This window comes from Haemaphysalis longicornis, unplaced genomic scaffold (assembly GCF_048455015.1).
Source record: "Haemaphysalis longicornis isolate Haplotype H1 unplaced genomic scaffold, Haemaphysalis longicornis Haplotype H1 scaffold_1, whole genome shotgun sequence".
NCBI classification, from domain to species: domain Eukaryota; kingdom Metazoa; phylum Arthropoda; class Arachnida; order Ixodida; family Ixodidae; genus Haemaphysalis; species Haemaphysalis longicornis.
This window is the reverse complement of record NW_027526203.1, coordinates 437,353,357-437,378,658: the sequence shown is the minus strand read 5'-3', so window position 1 is coordinate 437,378,658 and position 25,302 is coordinate 437,353,357. Positions and strand designations below refer to the sequence as shown.

Here is a 25,302-nt window from a genome sequence, read left to right as displayed (position 1 = left end):
TTTGACTACTGTCGACCTTGCATCAGAAACCTCTAGCACTAACCAGAAGTTACATATGGCCGTCATTTATCTCATTGAAGCGTTTTCATAACTTTTGCCTCCGTGAGGCCAGCGGACAGGCATCAACAGCTTCAGGTGGGGCGTTTGTGCGTCGGCGCCTATTGGGCCTGGGGGCACAAGGTGTTCTGCAACCTGGCGCCTCAGCAAGCGCCGATGCGCGCGTGCCGGCCTCCGTTGGCGGCCACCAGCGGCGGCGGCGGCGGCAGAGAGCACCCGTCGTGATTTATGAATGGCGCTTCCGCTGTACTCGATTTGTGATGACCTGTTGTCACGCCAGGGCTACGAATGCACGAGCTGCGTCGCAGTCGAAAGTTTATGCAACCGGCGCATCGCGCACTAATGGCCACGCCGTTTTAGGCACATTTGCTTGGGAAGGCAAAAAACAAACAAAGAAACGGATGGCTTGTGAACTTTTGTCTTGCATTGAATAATGTTCGATGAAATTTGCGCAACTTGTATCTGCAGCGTTACTGCCTTATGCGTAGCTGCTTTAGTACATGCACATCAGGTTTCCGTCCCGTACAGCCGAATCTCGTTAACTTGAACTCCGAGGGGATCAATAGCTTGTTGAAACAAACCTGATCGCGTACTAACGACAGTCCATTCGATTTAGGCGTTGCTCACGGTACCATTACTGGACACGCATGCGCGTTAAAGCGAGCCTTACTATACGTCCTTGGGAGCACGACGTCGGTTGAATGCGCCCGTGCACAGAGCATGATTCGAGAATCCGGAGGACAAGCAGTTGAGCACACGAATGTCCCAACTACTAGAGGTGGTCCGTAGGTAGTGCATATAATAGGGGATACTCATTTTGTAAGTGGCTTGTATAGACGAGCCGCTTCGGATGGCGTATATACCCCATGAAGCACCACAGATATACCCCATGAAGCAGCACATTGGATGGGGCTGATGTGGAGGAACACGTGGATCGCTTCAACAAAACGTGCCCTGCCATGGGTACTAAACTGATTGTGGGGTTTAACGCGCCGATGCTGCTCAGGCGATGGGGCGCGCCGTAGTGGAGGGCTCCGGATTATTTTTGAACACCTGGGGATCTTTAACGTGCGCCGAAATCTCGAGCACGCGGGCGTTTTTGCTATTCGCCTCCATCAGAAAGCGGTCGCCGCGGCCGGGAATCGAGCCCGCGTCCTCGTGCTCAGCAGCACAACAGCCACTGAGCCACCGCGGCGGGTACTAAACTAAACGTCTACACGATATTATCACCGCCTCTTTATCAGGCGTACATTACGGACTCGCCAGAGTAAGGGCACTGGTACGGTCTTAGCACGGTAGCTTTTACTCATGGTGAACGTTTTAAGATTATTTCGCATCTCAAGTTGAAAGCGTAAAATGTTACCTGCAGGTTTGTGACTTCTGCTAAAGGTTGTAGGATTCAGGTTTTGTAGGTTACATTCGTTCTTTTTTCTTATGTGTATATTCATAACGACAAAGTTACATTGTATTGCGTTAAGGACTATGCTTCACTTTTTTTCCTTTTAGGCATGTGATCGGCAGGTGGTCCGCTTTCGCGCAAGCCCGCACGTTTTGCCATTACGTCGACCCACTCAGCGATCTACGTCCACCCGTCTTTGAGCTGTTTCTATTTTGTGTACATGCACTAAGCAGTCTCCTAGAACAACGTTCTACGAAAAAAATAGCCGAGATGTTGGAAAGAGCCCAATGGTGCACAGATATACCAGACAGTGATGATGGCGGGACGTAACACCTGATAAAGTATCAACATATTCAATATCAGCGCACATTTGCTCTCCCGCAATGGTGGCTGAGTGGCTAAGGTGTGCCATATAAGTGATTTTGCTGCTCATCACCATCAACCGCCCGCTAGGTCCACTGCAGGGCGAAGTCCTCCGCCATCGACCTCTAACCGCTCCTGTCTCGCGCCACTCGAGTCCATTCTTTGCCTGCAAAATTGCTTATTTTGTCTCTCCATCGAGTAATCGGCCTTCCCAATTCTTCTGTACCCGTCTCTCTTTGTCCACTCTGTCACCCTGGTAGTCCACCGGTTGCCATTTCGCCTAACCACGTGTTCAGCCCAAGTTCATTTCTTTCTCTTTATTTGAACTATATCTTCTACTCTTTGTTCTATGATCCAGGAATATCGTTTCCTGTCTTTAAGTGTTGCTCCTGTCATTTTTCGTTCCATGGCCCGCTGAGCCGACCTAAGTTTGCTTTCAATTGTTTAGTAAGGCGCCAAGTTTGTCGTCACTGCAAAGACGCATTGGTTGCATATTTATTTTTAGGGATAGAGGTAGCTTACTGTTCATTTTCTGGGAGTGATTGCCGAGTGCACCACAGCCCATGCCAATTCTGCGCCGGATTTCGTTCTCGTGGTTGGGATCAGCACAGACGTCCTGACCGAGGTAGTTATAGCCTTCTACCTGTTCTAGCGTTTCGTTACATATGCTGAACAGGGTGCTTTCTGCATGTTTATTCATCTTTACTTTAGATTTATTTATATTTATATTTAGCCCAACGGCCTTGATTTCTGAATTTAGTTAAGAATTTTTGGCTGCTGAGTTCAAAACTTGCCTGAACACTCTTGATAAAGCAGCGACGGAGTCAGATATTAATGATGAAATGATCAAGAACCTGCACCCAAGAACAGACGTTATCGGAGTATTTTTATTTAATAGACAATAGAACTATGGATACATTCTCCCTAGATTGAAAGAATCCATTGTTCAAATATCATAGGTAAATAAAAAAAACCAGGTGTTGTGTGTAGCTATAATATACAAACCTATAGCACTGACGAGCCGTCTCTGCAAGACGTTGGAAAATATTAACTGAAGAATAATGCATTAGACTTTTTCGCCATTGGCGAAGCAGGATTATGTTGAAACCAATCGAAGGCTATCTCTCCAATCGCGCGGTGTTGGGTAAGGATAGGTAGCACTCTGTTGAATGCTTCTGCTCAAGAGACCGTGCCGCAGGGACGTGTTCTAAGCTGCACAGTTTTCAATCGTAAAATGAACTCCTTTCGCACGAAAGCTCCCCAGACCATGCCTTATTCTACGTGTGCCGATTTTCAAATATAATTCAAATACATCTTTTTTTGTAAAGAACTAATCTAGCTCTGTGAATGAGCATTCAAAATGGCCAGATGAGAATGAATTTAGGTTAGCCCTGTCAAAAAGCATGTGTTTTCTCCAAAAGCAGAAGCATTGCTCTATAACCAGGAGTCCGCCTAAACAGTCAACTACCTGTCAATAACTAATACGAGTTTCGTGAACCCATCTGGGGGAATCCTACAAAGTTGGTTCCAAAACTAAACATTCACGTGATCGAAGGGCTTAGCACATATTGCATGACCCGTCGGATGGAATGGGGAAGAATAGTACACCGAGCTCTATGCCCTCTCGCGTTGTGTCCAGGATCTTAGCTGTGTGGCACTATTTCGTACTTTCGTGCGCTGTTCTGGAAAGCACATGTACTACACCCGTGCGCCTTATAAATGCTTTAGTGTACGTTCCGCTCTAAAAATCAGCTCAGTATAATAGTACCGTAGCTTACAGGAGTGTAGATTACCTTAAAACATTTTGAGCATACGTTTCTGCGCACTAACTCCGCCTATCCGTCAGGCGAGCACGCTTTAGTGTATTCTTATCGAATACCTCCTACTCTACGAATCCTGTACGAATATCCTATACGAATACCCTGGATAATAATACTGTTGAGTTTTTTTTGTTGGAGCTCCTGGTGTGCTGAAAGAGAAATCCAGTTTCTTTTTCTATTTTTTTTAAAGCGATTGTCCAGCGATGCTGTGTGGTGTTTGATGAAGTAATGAATGAGGTAAGAGAAACGACTTTGATTTATTGCGCCAGTAACTGCTCCTATCTCGTTATATTAAATCGTGATGTTTTAGTCGCGATCCTAGGGGTGTCTTTCCAGACAAACTTGAATTGAACCCCGGAAATTAAACGTGAAAGAGTATTTCACGTTTAAACTCCCGTGGTTCAGTTCTTAGTTTCACTGGAAGGAGAAGTTAGTTCTTCGTGGAATAATCTGGGCAAGAAATTGAGTTGTTGATCGACAAATGTTACGGCGGTGTGCGGAGCATGGTGGTTGCTCTTCAGGGTGTATGCTGTGCTCAACATTTTGAGTCACGCTGCGTACTAAAAGTGGCCTGCTCGTAGCCCAGCTCCAACAAACTCCGCCACACGGCGTGCGACGTCTTTTTTACTAGTATGTGCAGTTCTATCTTTTTCACTTTCCTGAACTGCACTGGTGTCATCTTAAGTGACGACGTCCCCAAAAGTGGAGGTAACTCATAATCTGAGCTAACGTCAGTACGAGTCCTGACGCCACTGATGTCACTTCCGGTCATGACGTTGTGACCTCGCAGCGGTCTTGCGGCGGCTGGCCTCTATCCGATATGCGGTGACTCGATGACACACCTGGCTGAAATCTATGGGCCATGTATGGTGTCTCGCATGGGGTAACGTTACAGACAGAGCCATGTCGGTTACAGCGCATGGAAAGCGGCATGGAGGTTGCGTATCATTTGTATCAGCGGGCACGGTTGTCTTTGCTTAAATTTAACCTTCGCGAGAAAATTGGCTGAGTCGTAATGCACGCTGTAAGGTTGGCTTCGCGACAAAGCAAATTTGCTGACACTATATAGACGGCATTGCGAAAGCAGATTCCAACCGGTCAATCAGCAGTCACACCGTAAATTGTTCGCTCTTCGAACTCAAACAGGTAAATTGAAGCAATAATAGCCGTAGAGCCTGATGTCTTGGTCTGCGGTTTAAACGCAGCTCATGCGGCTGACGTGAGGCGCACGGAGCGCTATTTCGCTTCCCCGTACACGCCAAGGCACCGCAACAGCAACAGGCAGCTGGTCTTAAACAGCGCTCAAACGGACGGGACGAAAGAAAGGGGCACGGCACAAGCACCATGTTGTGCTTGTGTTGTGCCCGCCTGTGTCTCGTGTTATGAACTGGGCACGAAGGAATGCAAGCTGCCCTTCGTTGAACTCGGTCTTTTTATTTTCGTAAATAAGTTTGAAATTATGATGAGCATTATTTAGAAAGTTAATAAAAAAAAAAACAGCTGTGGCAGTTTCTGGATTCTTTGCACGCAAACTCTCACTTCGGGGCCAGATTTCCGTGACGTATTTCGTCACAGAAGTAAAACACAGTGCGTGACTTCCAACTGTTTTTTGCCCGGAACCAGTCATTTATTCGGCTTCGGCCGCTGTTGGTGCATGCCCAAAAAGTATAAAGTGTATTTGCCTTTTTCGTTTCGATTCACGTTATTTGTACATTATTCATTTGTTTATTATTCTTGAACGCATCTGAAGTAGCAAGCTCTGTCCATTGGGGGATACCTCTTCAGGATTCATTGCATATGTGTGCCCATTGTGCATATATGTTTAGAGGTATACATGCAGAGCGCCCAGGCTGCGCAAACTGGTCCGACAGGCAACTGGGCCCGTTCCAAAGAGTGTTTCCCAGACCTCTCCATTTACCTCTTCTAAGCATTTCTGGTGCTCGTCCTCATGGAATCAAATGCTTGGTAAAGTGTACGTGGTACTGGATGGGTCGATTTTTTTGCACTGAGGACGATTCATGGGTAAGTTGAGTGCACAAAAAACGAGGACTGAACGAAAAAGACACGAAGACCAGCGCAATCCTTTTCGTTCAGTCCTCGTTTTTTGTGCGCTTAAGTTAGTCATGAATTGCCACCAACTCGTCCGCTTTTCATTGTTATTGTACTGAGGACGACCTAATAGCAGTTCATATTTGGCGCTGTTTCATGTGAGTGCGCTCGCGCGCACTAGGGGAGATACGAAGATGCAGGATACAGTGCAGTACAAGAAACAGTGCAAGATACAATACAGGAAAAAAATGGGCGATCCATTGTTGGGTTTTTAAGAATGCGTGATCATTCGCTCTCACTCACACACTCGAAGCTTCGCCCGATGCGTACACCTTGCTCCAGCTTAAGGCGTACTCGCACACCGTGTCAACCGCGCTTTGCGTTCAAGCCGCCTCAGTGTTCACTTTAGCTCGCTTAAGCAGCGGCATTGGCTGTCTCTCACTCATTTTGTTGTCCACCAGTATCGAAATTTCGTCACTGTTTTTTTCCTATTCGATCCTGGTTTTCTGATTCCTCAACCCTGCCCCCGCAGCAGCCTCCATTTCACAACGCTTGCGAGCGGCGGCGGGACATGTCGAGAAGCCGTGGGACGGGCGTCAAGCGCAGAGGACTAGCCGCGCTGAACTGCAGGACCGCTCCCTTGACCTAAGCAGCGATGCGAACGCAGCGTCACCGTAGTCCATGACGCCGCCGCCGGCTCGGCTGACGTCGCCCCGTTCTACACACGCTCTGTCGCTCTCTGTCCTCCATTCTCTGTCCGCGGATCGACGACGAAAATATTTGCCGACATGGCCCATCTATTGCTCAGCGGTGCCCGAAGCGTAAGAGATACGCGTTTTCCCGGACGCCCCGTGGAACTTAGCCACACTTCTGGTTAACGTGTGTCAGAAAGGATGCCAGCTGTAGACGAAGTCACATCAGCGCTGGAACTCCCCGCAGTCAGGATCAGACTAGAGCTCCAACGCCTCAGAACCAGTGGACCCTGGGGGAATATCTAACCACACAGCACGGAAGCAGTCTGACCAATTCATGAAGCAGCTGTATTGGGTACCACTAAATGTCATCTGTGACGGCAACCATTGAACACCAAAAGGCCCGAATCAGATTGGCGCTGAGGTACCCAAACGTTCGGGGGAACGAGGCAGCACGAGCTGGCGAGTGCGCCAGACATATGCTGTTATTTGCATTGCGCGGAGTTCCCCTCCGCTCTCTCGAACACCGTCCAGAGAAATAGCACAATGTGCGACTACGACAGATAAGAAGGCGGCCGATAAGCCCTTACCAGAGTCCTTCAATGGTTTTGAAGGACTCTGCCCTTACTTTCCCAGTAACGGATCCCTGCCAGAAAGCTTCCCGAGGAGCGCCAAGCTGTTAGCTATGAAGACACTCGTCTATTGCGAACATCGGAAACAAATGACAAAGGTACGAACGCCCCAAGGGGAGACGAGCTACTGTGGAAACTTGCTACACAGCTCTTGGTGTGTTTCGTGTGACGGCAGTTTCTGACCCGCCGTGATGGCACCGTATTTGGGAATGTGCCGAGCTTGTGTGTTAGAAAGACGCAGACACACACAAAAAATGTGCCCCCTATATACGGGGGGGTCGTTATCACGAGGGGAAACGACAAAGGATAACTTTCTTCTCCGGGTAAAATTATGCTTGCGACGATAGCATAGTGCGAAGAACTTACCCATCTCGCATTCCCGCTCCGCTCCATATGGAGCCAACAAGTCGTCCCTTTTCGAAATAAATTAATTTATCAACACGGCTCCATGTCGGACGCGAGCGTCGCTATTTATAGTTTTGACAGTTTGGACTGACGTGGGCGAACTCAAATTTATCTTCTTTTGGTGCGGAAGGGACAAATGCGATCGGGCTATGTTATCAGTTATCATGTTTATAAGCTGATATGAGGTGCTTTGTGATGGTAATTTGATTTAGAAAAGAAGCAGTGATGCAATATGCGCACGAATAGGTCTGAACCCATTCGAAATGCGGATGCTTTCAAGGCTGCAAGTAGTTGTGGAAAACGAACGTCTTCGCTTAGTGCAAACGAGTGCCACATGCTAGAGCATCAGAAGTATTTCGGGTAATTCAAGCAGGGTGCAATAAACAGGAGAAACTGGGGAAATACCAAAGGGTGGAACTTTCGAATACACTGCCATTAAAAACAATTTGTCTAGACGGGGTCGGCGGCAGGGCTTTCACTTGCACCCTGTGCGCATAAAGTTCCTCATTTTTTCGTCCAACACTTTGCTGCTCTAGGTGGTACAGTAAGTTTTTTTTTTTTCGTTCGTTTCGCATTGGGTTCAGTTTCTTACTCTGACGATGGATACCTCTCACCACGTGTTCACCAAAATGAATTTTAAAAACTCTGCTTACGTTAAAAACTACTCATATAAAGCATAAATGACTCCATACCATTAAAATTGACGTGCTGTCAACCCGCAGCCACTAGGGTAGGGACTTACTTTTGAGGAACTTCTATCAGTGGTGTCAGTGGTGTGCCTGCGTCCAATGCCCGCCGTCGAATGCCTGCCGTCGAAATCCTGATATACTGATACTCTGGCAGACAGATATAGCCTCAGACAATTATATATCTTCTCAGTTTTCTCAGCGCTCAGAATTACTAGCATATAGCTGTTACAGTAAATAATTTGGAAATTGTGATGGATTATTTTATAGCTGGAGAAAATCGTTTTCACTCGCGCCTGCTATTGCATCGTCCCCTATTATGGGGCGTCAAACTTCGCCCCTCCTTCCTCACCAGAATATTGTTTCAATATAAAGATTCATTGGCTGTAAAAAAAGGCGTGTGATTTTAAAGAGAAGCTCCAATAAAGTTCGAGTGCGTGGTAAAAAAATGGCCTTAAAAAGCTCCCATAGTTTTAACAACCGAGGCGAAAAACGCCTGATTTTCGTCTGACGGGTGCACCGATGCGGTGTACTCCCAACGCATACCCAAAGTTTATTGGTGAAGCCCCCTACATGTCGGCGAATTCATGTCGGCAAACCTCTTAGCGTTGTCCTGTATGATCAGGAGCTCTTCCCTCTCCCCTTTTCCCCTGTCAATTAACTGTGTTTCGGTCTTTGTGCAACCGCGCTTCACCGACTCACGAAGAGTCGTCTGTTCGCCGCCGCAAAGTTGCGCACCAAACAGGGATGCAGGCGCGTGAGAGCGGCGCAAAGCGATATGGTTTGCCGCATCCACGGGGGTCGGCAGCTGGTGCGACCGGCGCTCTGTTTCTTGCTTTGTTCGTTGTTTTTATGTCCGGCGTTTTGCACTCATCGCTTGCCGCAGCCGCTCTGATGTGCACAGACGGTCGGCGTCATTATATGGCCCGGCCTGCGCCGTTTTATTTCACGGATTTTCCGCGATAAGGTCCCGCTGACTCCGACCAGACGCAGAGCTCGTTGAGCGGCGTTCCGTGCTCCTTGGTATAGGCGATGTCTTACTTTTGTCAGCTATCTGGAACGCTCAATAGGAAAAGTATGTCGCTAATTGGGCGTCGGCTTTTTAATCTCTGAACGATGGCCTTCGACACTGTGGGGCAACTTTCCTGAAAGCTGCATGATGATGCACGTTTCCTTCCTTCGCCCACGCACGCGCTCTCCCCCTTTCTGCTCAGCGCCTTCATTCGCAACTCTTTCTTGCTCGCTCAAAGTTTGTTCTAAACTTAAACCCCAAGCGCACAAACCAGGCAGTAATTATAGCTCTTTTCGTTGTCGTAAAAGCAGTGACCGTCAAGTTTGGTTCGTTGACAGGATGCGTGCATCAGAAATACTTCGTGCGCTGATATGAATAACTTCTACTAATAGGCATGTCGGGTGGCAGGTTGTACGGGAACTATCGCGTTTTCGTAGTAAAGGTTGCTTTCTGGCCATTCGTTTTCTCTACAGGCATAGCATCATCAAGCTTTGCCTCGTCCGAGTACTGCAAGACTGGGCTGCGGCTCGCGAAGGCAAGTTTTCGTGTTTCCGCAAGCTCAGCGACATGGAGAAGAATGGTTTTCTCCCTACAAGCAACGGCGGCAAAACACGAGTGCTAAACGGTGAGTGTCTGGCATTTTCCAACAAATTTTATTGCCGATGACTAAGCGCTTCTTTCTTGAGACAACAACGCGACTTCAGCCGTACGTTTATCATCGTGTAATCGTGGCAAGCAAGTTAGACTTGATTTTTCATTTAAGATTTTCGTTGCTCAAGACAATAGGACGCAACGAGTTGCTTTAAGTGTGACAGAGGGCAAGAGAGGGGCGAGTGAGAGGGAGAGGTAGAATGAATTGCATCGTGCCAGTAACTCCAACGTCAGGACTCACAAGGAATAGAATGCAACTCAGGTGGGATTTTAACAAGAAGCTTAAAATCTTTGCGCTTCAAATTGCTGCCTGACAGTTAACACTATTTGTTGGAGCCGTTTACCTCGTTCACCTCATATCATCGTTAACCTCCAACAGGTATCCTGAATTTTGCTTGACCACGGACGTGGTCAAACAAAGTACAGGACTTTGTCTTTAAATCCTTTCAATGCTCTCTCTGCACGTGGGTAGTGGTAGGCTTCACAACTGTGGTGAAATTTAGGCTTTGCTTCCCTCAGTAAGATTCAGTAGTGGTGTGAGGTTTTTGTGTAAAGAACACGGAAGAGGGGGGGCGGGGCGTAGGGGGGCGATTGTGGGACATCTCTTTTTGTACTCTAGCCACAATTGTTAGAGGGGGTCCGCGCATTATCGGAAAATACTTGGTGGGGCTCAAAGGAAAAAAAAAACTAAAATATTCCGAAAATTCCTCTAGGGAAGAACAAAGGTTATGGAAACAACCGGGTGATGGGCGTATTCAAACATACGAACACGCACGCGCTCGTCCTCAATGAGTCCTGCCTAAGTGTTATGGAAGCGAAAGATTCACCATAGGACGTAGGAAGGACGTAGCTTTCAATCATGAGCGGTTTCGTGTCATTGCGTGGCGTTCTAGACTACTGTCTGCTCATCCGCAAATGCCTCTGATGAAGAAAGGGAAAAATATTCCACACAGGAATGCCATTCAACCGCGTTGTGTACAGCGATATTTGCGCTCCGGGAGCACCCCCTGATAGCTCCATCGAGAGGCTTTTGTGCATTCCTGTCTAGTGTGACTTAATCCCTGATTTATGAATGTACGCCGCCTTCTGTGACAAGCGTTAATTCAGACGAGGGCGAATTGGAGGTGGGGGGGGGGGGGGTATGCTTATTAGTACAGCATTGGTACCTCCACAAATGGTTTCTTTGCAAAGCGCATGCATATTTTCTAGGCTTACGGGCAGATCCAGTGGGCGCACTGGGTGATGTGTACACATTCCTCTGTTAGAAGCAGAAGCCGTTTTTCAGTCGCATGAGCAAGCCGACGCTGAAATTTGAGGAGTGATGTTTTTTCTCCATTTGGGATAGTGTGACTTACTAGGGTAAGTCACTTACTAGGGTCCTCGCGTAATCTTCTCGGCTTGCTTCATGAAAAATGTTTGAGGTGGTGAACTGGATCATGGGACCTAGTTATTTGAGTGCGCTGTCTCCTGCCATTCTTCGCGAGAAACTGGCAATATACTGAATTGCGCATACACTGATTTGAAACTTTTGCATAGTGGTACCACGGCCGTGGTGGTACATAGCGCCGCATGGTGCCTGCGGGCCATTCATTGGCTCAACATTGCGAGTGTTCCCGGACTTTGGTTGACGTCTTTGGAATGCCGCACTAAGTTCCGACAACGTAAACGTAGTCCTACGAGGTGGGAACGCCACTACACTCCGTAAATTGCGAAGATGTCTCCTGTTGAATTGGTGCGTGCGTACCTTGGCACGCTGGGTTCAAAAGTATGTTTGCGAACGTTCTTCAATGATTAACTCGTGTCCGCACCGGATATTTTTTAGGCTATGGCCCAGTGTCCTGTCACTGTAAACGAGCATTCTGTATTCTAAAATCTAGTTTCGCCTCTGCATTCTTCTAGTTACTCGTTCTGGGAGTTGGTCCCCTGGTGGTTTGTTTTTGTGCAATAAATTAAAAGCGCCACAGTGTTGCCATGCCCTGACAGTGCCGTGGCGTGACCTCCCGGCCTTCATGTATGGCAGCGGCCAAGATGGATGTTTATGCAAAACATGGAGGCTGATGGGCAGGGATTTGTCATGGTTTGCATTCGTGTTAGTAATTCTGGCGTAAAATATCCGCTTTTCTGATGGAGGCGAAAAGCAAAAAACGCCCGTGTGTTCGAGATTTCGGCGCACGATAAATATCCACAGGTGGTCAAAATTAAGCCGGAGCCCTTCACTACGGCGCGCCTTATCACCTGCGTTGCGTCGGTGTGTTAAACCCTACAATCAAATCAATGGCGTAAAATATAATAGAGGCAGCCGCAAGGCCTGCGGCTACTCCAATTTGGCTTGCTTTGCACTTTCTACCAATACATTAAAAAACAAATTAAACGCCATCGTCATAAAAAAAAAGCAATGGGTTGAAGCAGCGGTTCTCAATGTTTCATTTTTAAAAGCTGCGCGGTGTGCCTAAACTGAATTATCGCAAACAAATTACAAAGAACCCCAGGTTGGCGCACAGCGGCCATGGCACCTGGCATGCGTTTCAGGCTGCTTTAATTATGAAAGCAGCAGCCGTGTTTCCTACCTCGTGGGTTGTGCTCGTGTTGGGGCAGCTGTGGCACCGAGGCGTGGAGTGCGCGCCGGGTCGTGCTTTTGTGTGGTGGTCTCTGCGGTTATGGAGCGGCATTTTTTTTATTACGTATGTGTGCGTGGAGGAGGATGAGCAAAGTTTTTTCTACTTTGGCGCTGACTGGTTACTACCAAATGAGTCTGTTTCGCACTGCGTGAATACTTTCGAGCGTACCAAGTTGTCATCCTGCTTCCATGACCTCACGGGGAGGGATTTTACCTTTTACATCACCTCGTATTCGCGCAGCGTCCTTTTGAAGTTGCATTTGAGCCCGTGCGAAGAAGGAATTGAAAAGGGTGACAGAACGCTCTTTCGTAACAGACAACTTTGTTTCCACAATTTCGTTTTTCGCTGCCGTGAAGAATATGATGGGTGAAAGTTTTTTTTAAAGAAAAGATTGACATTTTTTTTTCTGGAATACCAGTGCAACAGCTATCACTCTAGAAATCCAAATGCTCTAGTTTTGCGACAACGTCTGCTGCTGTGCAGCTTTAAAGCGATGGTAGTACCATACAGCACGAAAAGAATTTCTTTCACGAGGTAAATGGTCCATGATAGCGATATTTTCCTTACAAGTTAGTCTGTCTGCAGGTGTCGTTGGGGCGGGGGTTCAAAATTCTATAATATTAAGTACCAGGCATATATTGTGCACAAGCACAGAAACCAACTGACGCGCGAAATTATTGAAGTCCAGATGATTTGTAGAAAAATAATGCGTGAGCACTGCTTCAGTAGCACTGTCTAGAAAAGAGCTTGATTTTCTGCGTCGAACACCACGAGATTTCATACACTTTAATTCGTTACATTTACATACAGGGAACCTTTCTGGACATCAAGTTGTAAGTTGGCACCGTGTAGATTGTGTTCGGTGCTTAAAAATTTCGTCTTGTTCCAGTCAACCACCGACCTGACCAGGTGGTATTCCGTCAAACACTGGACTCTGCTTGGTCTTGTGCGTGGCCATGATCGTGGTAGAATCTGTATTTGACATTTAGGTTACTCCATGTCCTTCTAGAGAGGTGCGAGGTCATGATTACCACCTCTGTAACAAGGCCTACCATTGGGTGTAGTGTGCGTAATCAAAAGACGCCTTGCATCTTCTTCAGCCACATCACCTCATTTACCCGCGGCGCCTTGCGGTACATGGAAGGGAGGGGCAAATATCAGCGCAAGTGTGCTGAACTATATATTTATATTCGGCGCCAGATCTCTTCAATTGGCCGCTAATCAAACCCGCATGCGCACAAACGGACCAGAGCCCATTAAAGTGTTTTCTCTCCAGGAAAAGTTCCCGGTCAGAAGCTTTTAAAAACTAAACGTTTTGGAAACATAACGTTTTAGAATTTCTGCAACGCGTCTCCGTTCACATCACAAGGGGTGGGCGTCGGTGCTTGCTAATCTTTTCCGACAAACCAGCCTATTACGTACAAGGCAGTATAGTCCTGAGCACGAGGACGCGGTTCAATTCCTGGCCGCGGCGGCCGCTTTTCTGATGGAGGCGGAAAGCAAAAACGCCCGTGTGTATACGATATTTCCGCGCACTATAAAGATCCCCAGGTGGTCAAAATTAATCCGGAGCCCTCCACTACGGCGCGCCTCATCGCCTGCGTTGCGTCGGAGCGTTAAACTGCACAATCAATCAATAGGCAGTAGTTTGAAGCTAGCTTGAGCTCGATTACGCAACGTAAACAGTTTCAACGCAGTAGTGTTAAGAAGTTCGTTTCGCAGAAAAGCTATCGTAGGTGGCCTGATGCAATAATCTTAATTGGTTGGTGGGTCATGACGAATGGTAGTCGCGGTGGGAGAGCGGAAAGTTTCCTTGTGACGTGGAGTTTACCGAGCGACGCTGCGGTCCTGAGGTCGCCTTTCATCAGGGGAGAATGCGTACGCAAACATACTTTCATTGTATGAAACTCTATGTACGAAACTACTGGGCTACCGCTAGGACGCCGGGAGAGCCTTTTACCGTTCCGGGTGGCGCATATACGTCCGCTCCTGCTCGGTTATCGCGTCTCGTCATTAACTCTTTGAGGGTCGAATTTCAGCGCCCTGAAAGTTCTTAAAGGGACAAACAACTGATTTTTCTCGAGCATATTTTCTTTATCACTTCAAACACCTTACTCCGAAATGGTTGTGCTGATAGCGCCCTGGCACTTTTGAAATCGTAATTTCTAGACCTACCAGCATGCGAGGGATTGTAGTCAACCATTACAGTGAGCCCGGCGGGAGCACTCTTTTAACCCTTTTAACTGCGCGTGAGATGAAGAGGTATTTAAAAACTTGTCCCCGGCATCCGGGCACCCTATACCGCTGGGTTTCTCACACAACTGCCAGATGGCGCTGGTCCCCGCGATTTGGGGGTGAGAGATAGCCTCAACTTCAGGGTCATAGAGGTGACGAAGAGACGGCTGGAATGGCGGTGAAGGAAAATTAGGAAAGAGATGGGTACGTAGGGAAAGTAATCAAATGGAGGAGAATTTAGAACAGCGTGGGGAAAAAAGGGCGGGGGGTGTAATGAGAGTTTGAAACAGGGGTGAGGGGGAGATATGGGAGGCAAATCTATTAGGTTAGCTAAGAGCAGGGCAAATAAGTGGAATAGAACAGGCAAGTCGGTTGCTGACAGCCGACGACCTAATTTAAAGGGATAGCTACTCATCATCATCATCATCGTCGTCGTCGTCGTTGTCGTCGGCCGGAACGGCGGAGCCTAGGCTTTGACAGTTTCATCGTTGCCGTGCGCTTAGAGCTGGCTTCCGAAGAGTGTGCTGGCCACGTATGCAAAAGGATCGCGTGAACACGCGCCAGCGAAATTGCTCGAAAACGTTCCCGCCGCGTCCAGGACACCCAGAAGCGAAAGGATTCCGCTGCAGAACAGGAACGTCTGCGAAACGTATACCGCAGACCGCAAATGTACGCAGTGTTTGCTGGCTGGAAGACTTGTCACAGCGACAACTCGTGCCGGCAATGAAAGACGACGAGCGTTATGAGAACTACGCCCAGAAGCGACTGGCGTGACGGAATGTCGACAGGCACTTTCGTCTCAACCGAATTCTGCCACGATGCCAGTGCAATCATTATAAACGGTGCTACTTGAACTCCAATTTGCAGTTCAGAATACTGAAATTAATGACGATGTGAACATCATTAAAAGCTTCGCTTCACTTCGGTTTCCACATATGCGTGGGATCCGCCAATTCTGTCATTCCAATGTTTGCTGCTCTTCGTCGGGTACGTGGCAGCGATCTTGGCTCGAACAAGGCGTGCAGTCAGTTCATGCAACGCAGCCGGCACTTCTCAACAACAATGGGAGGCTTTAAAAAGCGGCGTTTCACAGGTGCATGTATACGCTTGGTGCAAATGAGGCGGTTGACAATTTCGTGCTAAACGTGCTTTGTCAAGCAGTGTTTAAACAATGCTGCCTGAGTTTTGGATTCTCAGGAGTCAAGGTTTTTTTGCTGTGTCGATTCGGAATCTTTGAATCAGTCTAAGTTGTGTTTTGAGGACAGGTCGTAGTAAGCACGATGGTCAACATACGCCGTTCTGCCCGTCTGTGGGGTAAGCTTCTTTTATTTTCCTCGGACGTTTTCATGTTATCGTCATCGCAGGGCGTAGAACCCCTACGAGTGTTCCTATATACCAAGTCCATTCTTTGCACCCGAATTTTATTGTCTCATTCCTACGCCGGGTTCTGTCAGCGCGGCGCATGAACAATGCAGCTGCACAATGCCGGAGGCATTACACGCTGTCTGGTAGGGAAAGAATGACGTCCCTTTGACTAGCGGTCACTGCCATTTCTTCCAACTTTCTTATGCGAACGCGTTATTGGCTATTGGTAGGCCAAGGCGCGCACCCAGCGGGCGTCCGCAAAAGGCGCCCTCAAAAGAAATCACGTGATCTTTTTCAGCGGAAGTGACGACAGCGCCAATACCTGCCGCGCACTAATTCTAATTAAAAAAACCCTGACAACAGGGCGGGAGTCGCACCAAGGGACGCGCGCTAACAGGCTTGACCGCTAGTTCAAGCCAACGCCACGCGGAAACGGTGTTCGAGATAATTAAATAGAAGAACCAAATGGTACCAAGAGGAGAGAGAGAGATAAAAAAAGAGCGCGGGCTCCTCCTGACTTTCTAACGCGTGCCTGCGAAATAAAGCCCAAAGGATAGGCGCGCGCGCGCGCCTCTAGTTTCGAAGTGAGGTATACAAAGATGGCGCTGTGCACTGTGCGGTATTTCGCGGGCAATTTGCTAGATGGTACAAGCTGGCCTAAGGTGAATAGTTTGAACCCAAGGCATAGAAGCGCATCATGAATAAGTGGCACCACTGTCGGCGCCTTGAAGTCTACATAGTCCTCATTTTAATCGCTTGCACAGTTTCGCGTTTGGATCTGCAACTGTTTCGTGAAGTCGGTGCTGGATTTGTCGATCGTTATAAGATTGCCAAGAAAACAGCCTATTCGCTTTACAAGTGTCTTGGCTGTACGTGGAAAATGCCATGTGGATAGAACAGAGAAAAAGTTAATTTTATTTGGGTTTAGAGGGCCTATCATTCTGTGACGTGTAAGCTAAATTCTGCTTTTTGACAGCAAATGAAGGGTGCAGGGGAAGGTAAAACTAATCGGACTTTCTCAAGTACCCATAAAAAAGGTCGAACACATTCTCGCTCGAAGACTCCCGGCAGGAGGAAATTACCGTAGCATTTGTATGGCGTTATATATTTTCTGAGAATTAAAAGAAATTAAAAGCCCGCAACGTACATAACCCACGTTAGTTTGGAGGCAATGTTCGGGCAAAGAACTCGAAATACTATTGCTTGAAAGAAAAATACAGGCACCTATTTTGCTATTCTTCCAACAGTGTGATGCGTTTGCCGCAATATTTCAAGCTGGCGCTATAAGCCTGAACTGTTATAACTGTATTTCAGCTGCAGACCCTTTGCGTCGCCAAATTTTATCAAGGCTTCGGCACGTTATACAGGGCAAAGCAACACTGCGTGATAAGCCGCTGCTGACTGTGCAGCCATTGTTTCATTGCATTCGCAGCGGCGCTGCGTTGTAGGAGGTGTCTTTAAGCTAGGGCAATCACTAGAAGTTGGCTCTCGAAACCAACGAGCTTTGGCGCTGCGGGGTCACGAAGTGCTGTGCGGAGCCCCTCAATCATGAGTAATCATAAGTAATCGTAAGTAATCATAACTACAGTGTCCCGACGCCATTTTTCAGCAGGTCGCGTCTGCCTTGACGATGATTTACGACTGGCTACCAACCTGGGTGTTTTAAAGACTATAGTCTTTCTTGGGCTACTTCAACGGGAAAATTTTGGTCTGTCTGTCGGTATGTCTGTCTGTCTGTAACTTAATTCAGCCAGCCGGCCAAACTGAACGCATGCTGCGCAATAGTATTACATCATAATCATCATCATCATCATAATCATCATCATCATCATCATCACCAGCCTATCTACGCCCACTGCAGGGCAAAGGCCTCTCCCATTATTCTCCAATTACCTCGGTCCTGTGCCAACTGTGACCAATTTATCCCCGCAAACTTCTTGATTTCATCTGCCCATCTAACTTTCTGCCGCCCCCTGCAACGCTTGCCTTCTCTAGGGATCCACTCTGTTACCCTTAATGACCAGCGGTTATCTTGCCTTCGCATTACATGCCCTGCCCACGTCCATTTCTTCTTCTTAATTTCTACTAATATGTCTTTAACACCAGTTTGCTCCCTGACCCACTCCGCTCTCTTCTTGTCCCTTAATGTTACACCTATCATTTTCCGCTCCATTGCCCGCTGAGTCGTTCTCAATTTAAGTTGAACCCTCTCAGTGAGCCACCAAGTTTCTGCCCCGTAGGTGAGTACCGGTAAGATGCAGCTGTCATACACTTTCTTCTTCAGCGACAATGGTAGGCTGATATTCATTATCTGAGAATGCCTGCCATATGCACCTCACCCCATTCTGATCCTTCTAATTATCTCTGCCTCATGGTTGGGATCTAGGGTCACAACTTGGCCTAAATAGATATATTCGCTTACCACTTCCACTGCCTCGCCACCTATCTCAAACCGCTGTGCTGTCCCGAGGTTATTGATCATTACTTTAGTTTTCTGCATATTAATTTTCAGGCCCACGGTTCTACTCTGTTCGTCCAGTGCGGAAAGCATGCTTTGCAATTCGTCCCCCGAGTTACTTAGCAAGGCAACGTCATCAGCAAATCTGAGGTTACTGAGGTATTCTCCATTAACCCTTACTCCCATCTGTTCCCAATCCAATGTTCTGAATACTTCTTGTAAACATGCTGTGAATAACATTGGAGAGATTGTGTCTCCTTGTCTGACACCCTTCCTTATAGGTATTTTACTGCTCTCCCTATGGAGGATGATGGTAGCTGTAGACCCATTGTAGATATCCTCTAGTATTACATAATGTTCATCTACCCCCTGGTTCCGTAATGCCTGAATGACTGCTAGGGTTTCGACCGAGTCAAATGCTTTCTCATAATCTACGAAGGCTATATATAGGGGTTCAGTATACTCAGCGCACTTCTCTATCACCTGATTGATCGTGTGAATATGGTCCATTGTTGAATAACCTTTACGGAACCCTGCTTGTTCTTTAGGTTGACTGAAATCTAAGGTTGCAGAAATTCGGTTAGCGATTACCTTGGTAAATACCTTGTAGACGACTGACAGTAAGCTGATCGGCCTGTAATTTTTCAAGTCCTTCATGTCGCCTTTCTTATGGATTAGGATGATGTTCGCGTTCTTCCAAGATTCCGGTACCATTGCGGTCATTAGGCATTACGTATACAGGTTTGCCAGTTTTTCAAGTACAATTTCTCCGCCATCCTTCAAGAGGTCTGCTGTTATCTGATCCTCACCAGGTGCTTTGCCCCCTTTCATTTCTTTCAAAGCCTTCCTTACTTCTTCGGTCGTTACTGGTGGGATGTCTATCTCCTCTCAAGTACTGTCTCGTTCGGCATTATCCTGGATGTCCCGGCTACTGTACAGATCCCTATAGAACTCCTCGGCCACTGTGACTATTTTATCCCTATTTTTGATGACATTGCCTTGCTTATCCTTAAGTGCATACATCTGATTTTTCCCCACACCAAGACGTCTCTTCACTGCTTTCAGGCTACCTCCGTTCTTTACAGCGTATTCGATCCTCTCCATATTATACTTCCGTGTGTCAGCTGTCTTACGCTTATTGATTAACTTCGAGAGCTCCGCTAGTTCTATTCTGTCAGCTGCGCTGGAGATTGTCGTGGTTTGCCGTTTCCTGATTAGATCTTTCCTCTCCTGTGAAAGTTTACCAGTATCCTGTCTAGCCATAGTGCCCCCGACTTCTACTGCACACTCCGTGATAATGCGTGTAAGGTTGTCGCTGGCTTCCTGTGTCGTAAGCTCGGCTTCCTCGTTAAGAGCGGAATATCGGTTCTGCAGCGCGATCCTGAATTCTTCTACTTTACGTCTTACTGTTAGCTCATTTATCGGCTTCTTCCGTACTAGCCTGTTGCGGTCCCTCCTCAAATCTAGCCTAATTCGAGATCTTACCATGCGGTGGTCACTACACCTTACCCTTCCGAGCACTTCCACATCCTGCACGACGCCAGGGTTATCGCATAATATGAGGTCTATTTCATTTTTGTGCTCCCCATTCGGGTTCCTCCAGGTCCACTTCCGACTCTCCCGTTTACAGAAGAAGGTATTCATTATGCGTAGGTTATTCCGTTCTGCAAACTCAACTAGTAGGTCCCCCCTGCTATTTCTACAGCCCAGACCATGGTTGGTTCCCAACTGCCTTGTCTCCAGCCTGATTCTTGCCTACTTTAGCCTTGAAGTCCCCCATAACTACGGTATACTGTGTTTTTACTTTAGCCATTGCCGATTCCACATCTTAATACAAGCGTTCCACTACTTGGTCGTCGTGGCTGGATGTGGGCGCGTAGCCCTGCACCACCTTGAGCTTGTATCTCTTATTGAGCCAAATTACAAGACCTGCTGCCCTTTCGCTAATGCTATAGTATTCTTCTATGTTGCCAGCTATGCTTTTATTGACTAGAAATCCCACTCCTAGTTCTCTTCTGTCTTCTAGACCCCGGTAACATAAGACGTGTCCATTTTTCAGCACCGTAAATGCTTCGCCTGCCCTCCTAACCTCGCTAAGCCCTATTGCATCCCATTTAATGCCCTCTAATTCCTCGAACAACACCTCTAGACTCGCTTCGCTAGATAAGGTTCGAGCGTTAAACGTTGCCAGGTTCAGATTCCATTGGCGGCCTGTCCGGATCCAGAGATTCTTAGCACCCTCTGGTGCGTCACAGGTCTGACCGCCGCCGTGGTCAGTTGCTTCGCAGCCGCTGGGGACTGAGGGCCGTGGGTTAATTGGCGTATTCATGGGAGGTTGTGGCCGGTACTACACCGGGGTGGCCAATTAATCCTGCTCTGGTGAGGGAGTGCATTACCGGCAATGGTCGCCGGGGTCAGGCCGCACCCCAAGCCCCTTTGTGCAATTCCATCAATACGCGGATTTTTTTTCCTTTTAATCCGGTGAGAATTGTCCGGCACCGGGATTCGAACCACAGTCCTTCTGCACGCGAGGCGGGTGTTCTACCTCTACCTCTACGCCATCGCTGCGACAATAGTTCGGTTTTAATGTTCATACTTGTCAGCATTGTTGAACAAGAACAAGACATTACGAAAATATAAGGCAGAAAATCAATACATGAGTAATATTTACAGTGCCATTTATTAAAAAAAATTACCGGCGCTTGCTTTTTGCGATAGCAAATAAAATACTACATCAACTGCAGAAAACCGTCGCCTGCTGTTGCCCGCGCTATCTGGCGGAATTAGAAAAAATCAAACGGCAACAGCAACGAAAGGTTCCACTAGACGTTCCGCTTGGAACTCTCGTGGATTAGGGCAACGTGGTTCTCTAGACGTTGTAGTCGGGGGCCTTGATTCACGCGCATCTCCGCCGTACGGCAGCGCTGGCATCGAGGCCTCCGATTTCGAGCAGTGGAATGCGGTAAATTTAAATTGGCTTGAGCGAACTTTTAGCGTATTATTTTGAAAGGAATGAGACTAGAGAGGAACAGCATGAGAGGTGAGCGGAAAAGAGAAGGCGTGCATTTACTTGCCAGGGGCGCCAGTCGACTATCGTCTTGCGTCGACATTTGCAACGAAAGGAGCAGATACGCGGCCAATGTTTTTATGCCCCGCCTTTGCGTTCTGAGATTCGAATGGCTAAAGGACGAGGCGAAAGAGCCAATGAGAACGCCGATAAGCAGGTAGTGAACATCTCGAGTTTCAACTTGAGCGTGTGAGGAAATGGGCACACTGTTTCGGGACGACGTGGGTCAGAGAGCGAACGAATTTAGTGCTACCTAAGCTCATTCCGAAACGCCGGCTGAATTTCTGCTTCTCTGGGGATTGAAGTGTTTGAAGACTGGAAGAGGGACATATCTGAAGTTCGGATGGAATGCGCCAACACTTGAGACTACTGATTTTCCTTGCGGGTGCATGAAGACAATGAGCAATGCTTAAGAATCACTGGTGCAATTTGATCAGAAGTTCTCGTTTTGACTACGGATGTGAGTTGTGCGAAAGTAGCAACTCGAGAATAGTGTAAATTTTGAGGAGAATAGATACAGGACATGTTAGTATTTCTGTGGCTGCGCCTGCACAGCTCAAAAGGCATGTTGTCGACTACGAACTCTTCACTGATTACGTTAAGTGCAAAAAGGGTAACAGTCAGCGATATAACTTTGTAAAGTATATTGGTACCGCAGTAAAAGCTCGTTAATTCAAACCGCAAGGGGACGCCATCTCAGTTCGAAATAACGAATGTTAGAACTAACGAAAATGAAGAATAACAGTACGCGGCGATAGGGAAGCATTACAACATGCCAATAATGTGTTTTTTTTTTTAAATGCGTAATTGCCGCCTGCCTTTTCCTCTATAAGGCGACAGCGAGCACTATATTTGCTCTAAGTATATGGTGAAGGCCTCCTCTTCGCCTTTTTTGGGACTATAAAGGGACGGGCGGTATTCCATCCGCCCTGACATTCGAGCGTACGGCCGCACTGGTGCTGCGTTTTCGTCCTCTTGGTCGTCACTGGCAGCAGCAGGTTTCACTTTTCTGACCTATCGGTCAGAACTGCACTCGTGCTCAGACCGACGTAGTTCGCAAAGCAAACGTCTGCGAAAGCGTCCGCCATGCGGGTTTTAGTTGGTTTTATTTAATTTTACCTCCTCTCTCTGTTTTTCAGCATATTCTGGAGGCCGTACACCATGCACCAAGCCGCCGCGCGGAGGCGCGTAGTTTAAATTATCGGTATGCGAGCCCACTGACGTTTGAATTAACTGGCTTTTTCAATACATAGGCTTCTATGGGAGCTTGGTCAGGCCAAGTCGTACAGTTTGAATTATCCATAAATTCGAGTTACTGAAGTTGTAATTAACGAGATTTCACTGTTTAATGAAAATTACGTGGTTGGTGGACTTACACGTACGGGCACGAGTAAGCACAACTGTACTGTCCAATCCGCTTGTCCATGACCCGCAATTGTCTTTCCCGACTCCAGGGATAATTAGCCGGCTCATTAAGAGTGACAGTTACGTATTAGTGGGATAAAAAGAATTGGTAGCTGCGTAGCACCTTCGGGCAACCGGCGTCCACCCTGGCCGCCCACCAGAACTTAAGCGTTGGGGGCATGGACCGCTTCACCGAGAACTCCTGAACTTCATACACGTTAGCCTATTTGTTCGTTTATCTGTGAATACGTTGATCGATTACGTCACAGGGCAAACTTTGGAATAAAAAAAAACTTCGCCTCCTGTTGACACCACTTTTTCCCTCACGTCTTGTGGCAGAATTGACAGCTCAAGCTGAGAAGCGCACTTACTGCAGTGCTATTAATAAATGCTTAGTCTATCTGCGAGAAAGGCTGCAACGAGTATCACAGCGCCGCAATTGATTCGGCATCAAGTTCATTCACGCGAAATGAAGGCGCTGCAACTCTTCAGCATTGCTCGCGTCCAAGAGAGCGAGACAGAGAAAGAAGGCTCTTTACTGAAAAAGCAGAGAGGTTTGCCGGCGTTCACAGTCGCCTACATGCTTCTCTGCTGAGGTATGGGGATGGGGGCAAAAAGGCCCAAGAAAGAGCTGGGCAGGAAAGAAAAAGGCAAAAGAAACTGTCGTGGACGTGGAGCGATAACGGACTTTCACAAATTTGGTTTTTGGTCTGAGCTTGGTCCATATGTAAATTGCTATTTTAAAATTAGGCCAATGTCATCCAAATAAGAGAACAGACTCCGTAGAGCTTGGCGCTGCTTAGAGGGACAAATCCATGGTCCTAAAATAATCTTGAGTTATTGGTCCCTGTTTCAGGCGTCCAATGTTTTCAAAGTGTGATCGCGGTTCCATGTAGGCGGCACATTCTAGTAAAATGTGTTCAACTGTTTCTACACACGAACAATTATCACAGTGAGGATTTGGCGTCACTCCAATGCGAAATAGGTAACTATTTGTGTATGCACAGTTCAGCAGTAGACGATGATACAGCGTTTCCAGGTTACGAGGGAGCTGTCTCGGGAGTCTCGACTGTAATTCTGGGTCAATAGTGTGCAGAAAGCAGCGGATATTTTGCATGTTACTCCACAGACGGTTTCTTTCAGTCACGGCAATGTGGTGAGCCATGGCACAAGCGTCTGTTTTCGTAAAATACACCTTGCGGTATTTCAGGTGCAGAAGGCCTTTACGGGCCGCTTCGTAGGCTTTTTGGTTCCCTTTGATGCCGCTGTGTCCAGGTATTCACGTCCACTTTTCACTGGCCTACAGGCACCGTTAGAAAAAATAACTGGGTTATTTAAAGAGCTGCATGAACCCAGAACAATGATGTTAATTTTAGTGCAAAGTTCAACCAAATAAGCTAGATAATAAGACGGAAGTAATGGCAGTTCACCAGCTACTTTCTCTCCCAGTATTTATGACGTCACATGGACTTGCTTGTGCGATTGGCGGCTGCCGAACAAAACCGCCCTCAAGGTGTGCGTTCAGGGCCACTTGAATGCTCACATGAAGTTAGGACAGTGGTAAATCTGTTAGTTTTCCCCCTATTGCATCACTGCCGACATTGTGTAACGCGAATGTCCGTATCTCTCGTTTTTGGTGAAAACAATGCCCTTCTGGAATGAACTTCAGGAAGAAACCAAAGGCTAGTTCTTTCGAAGAAAACAAGATTACATTTTATCTTCATGATCCATATAACATACAACATTAGGCGGTACTGCTCCTTATAGGGGCCATGCAGAAAAAACACGCTTGGTTCATTCGAAATATTGCTTCGTTAGAATAACACTGACACCACTGTTAACGTAAACTTTGCTCAAATAAGCTATATAATTAGGACAAAAGAGGAATAGCCATGCTACTCACTAGCTCATTTCCCGCACAAGAACATATGACGTCATATGCACAGCCGTACACGCCGCGGTGGCTCAGTGGCTAAGGCGCTGCGCTGCTGAGCACGAGGTCGCGGGTGCGGTTCCCGGCCGCGGCGGCAGCTTTTCTGATGGAGGCGAAAAGCAAAAACGCCGTGTGTACGAGATTTCGGCGCACGTTAAAGATCCCCAGGTGGTCGAAATTAATCCGGAGCCCTCCACTACGGCGCGCCTCATTGCCTGCGTTGCGTCGGCGCGTTAAACCCTTCAATCAATCAATATGCACAGCCGTACGATTGGCTGAGGCCGGCAAAAGCAAACGCCAGTTCTTAGGCAGGGCTTATAAGCTTGCAGAACTAGCTATTTTCGCTTAAGTGTAATGAATATTCATTTTATAGCAGTAAGAATGGTGGGGTGAAACAATGGAAGTTACGAAAGTACACGGAAACGCAGAAGTACCAGTGCGTACTGCTGTTGGTAC

General features: G+C 47.4%; 1 protein-coding gene across 4 annotated transcripts in view; it reads left to right on the top strand.

The window, feature by feature from the left end:
• LOC144155797 (transmembrane protein 163a-like) overlaps positions 1-25,302 on the top strand; it is a 133,529-nt gene that overhangs the window by 70,783 nt on the left and 37,444 nt on the right. For 3 of the 4 annotated variants that reach the window (XM_077687461.1, XM_077687460.1, XM_077687463.1), the window contains exon 2: positions 9,589-9,740. In XM_077687461.1, coding sequence (XP_077543587.1) covers positions 9,683-9,740 — 58 coding nt within the window. In that variant the 5' untranslated portion in view covers positions 9,589-9,682. Of the gene's footprint in view, positions 1-9,058; positions 9,179-9,588; positions 9,741-25,302 lie in introns of those variants that run through there. The other variant, XM_077687464.1, reaches the window with a different exon arrangement.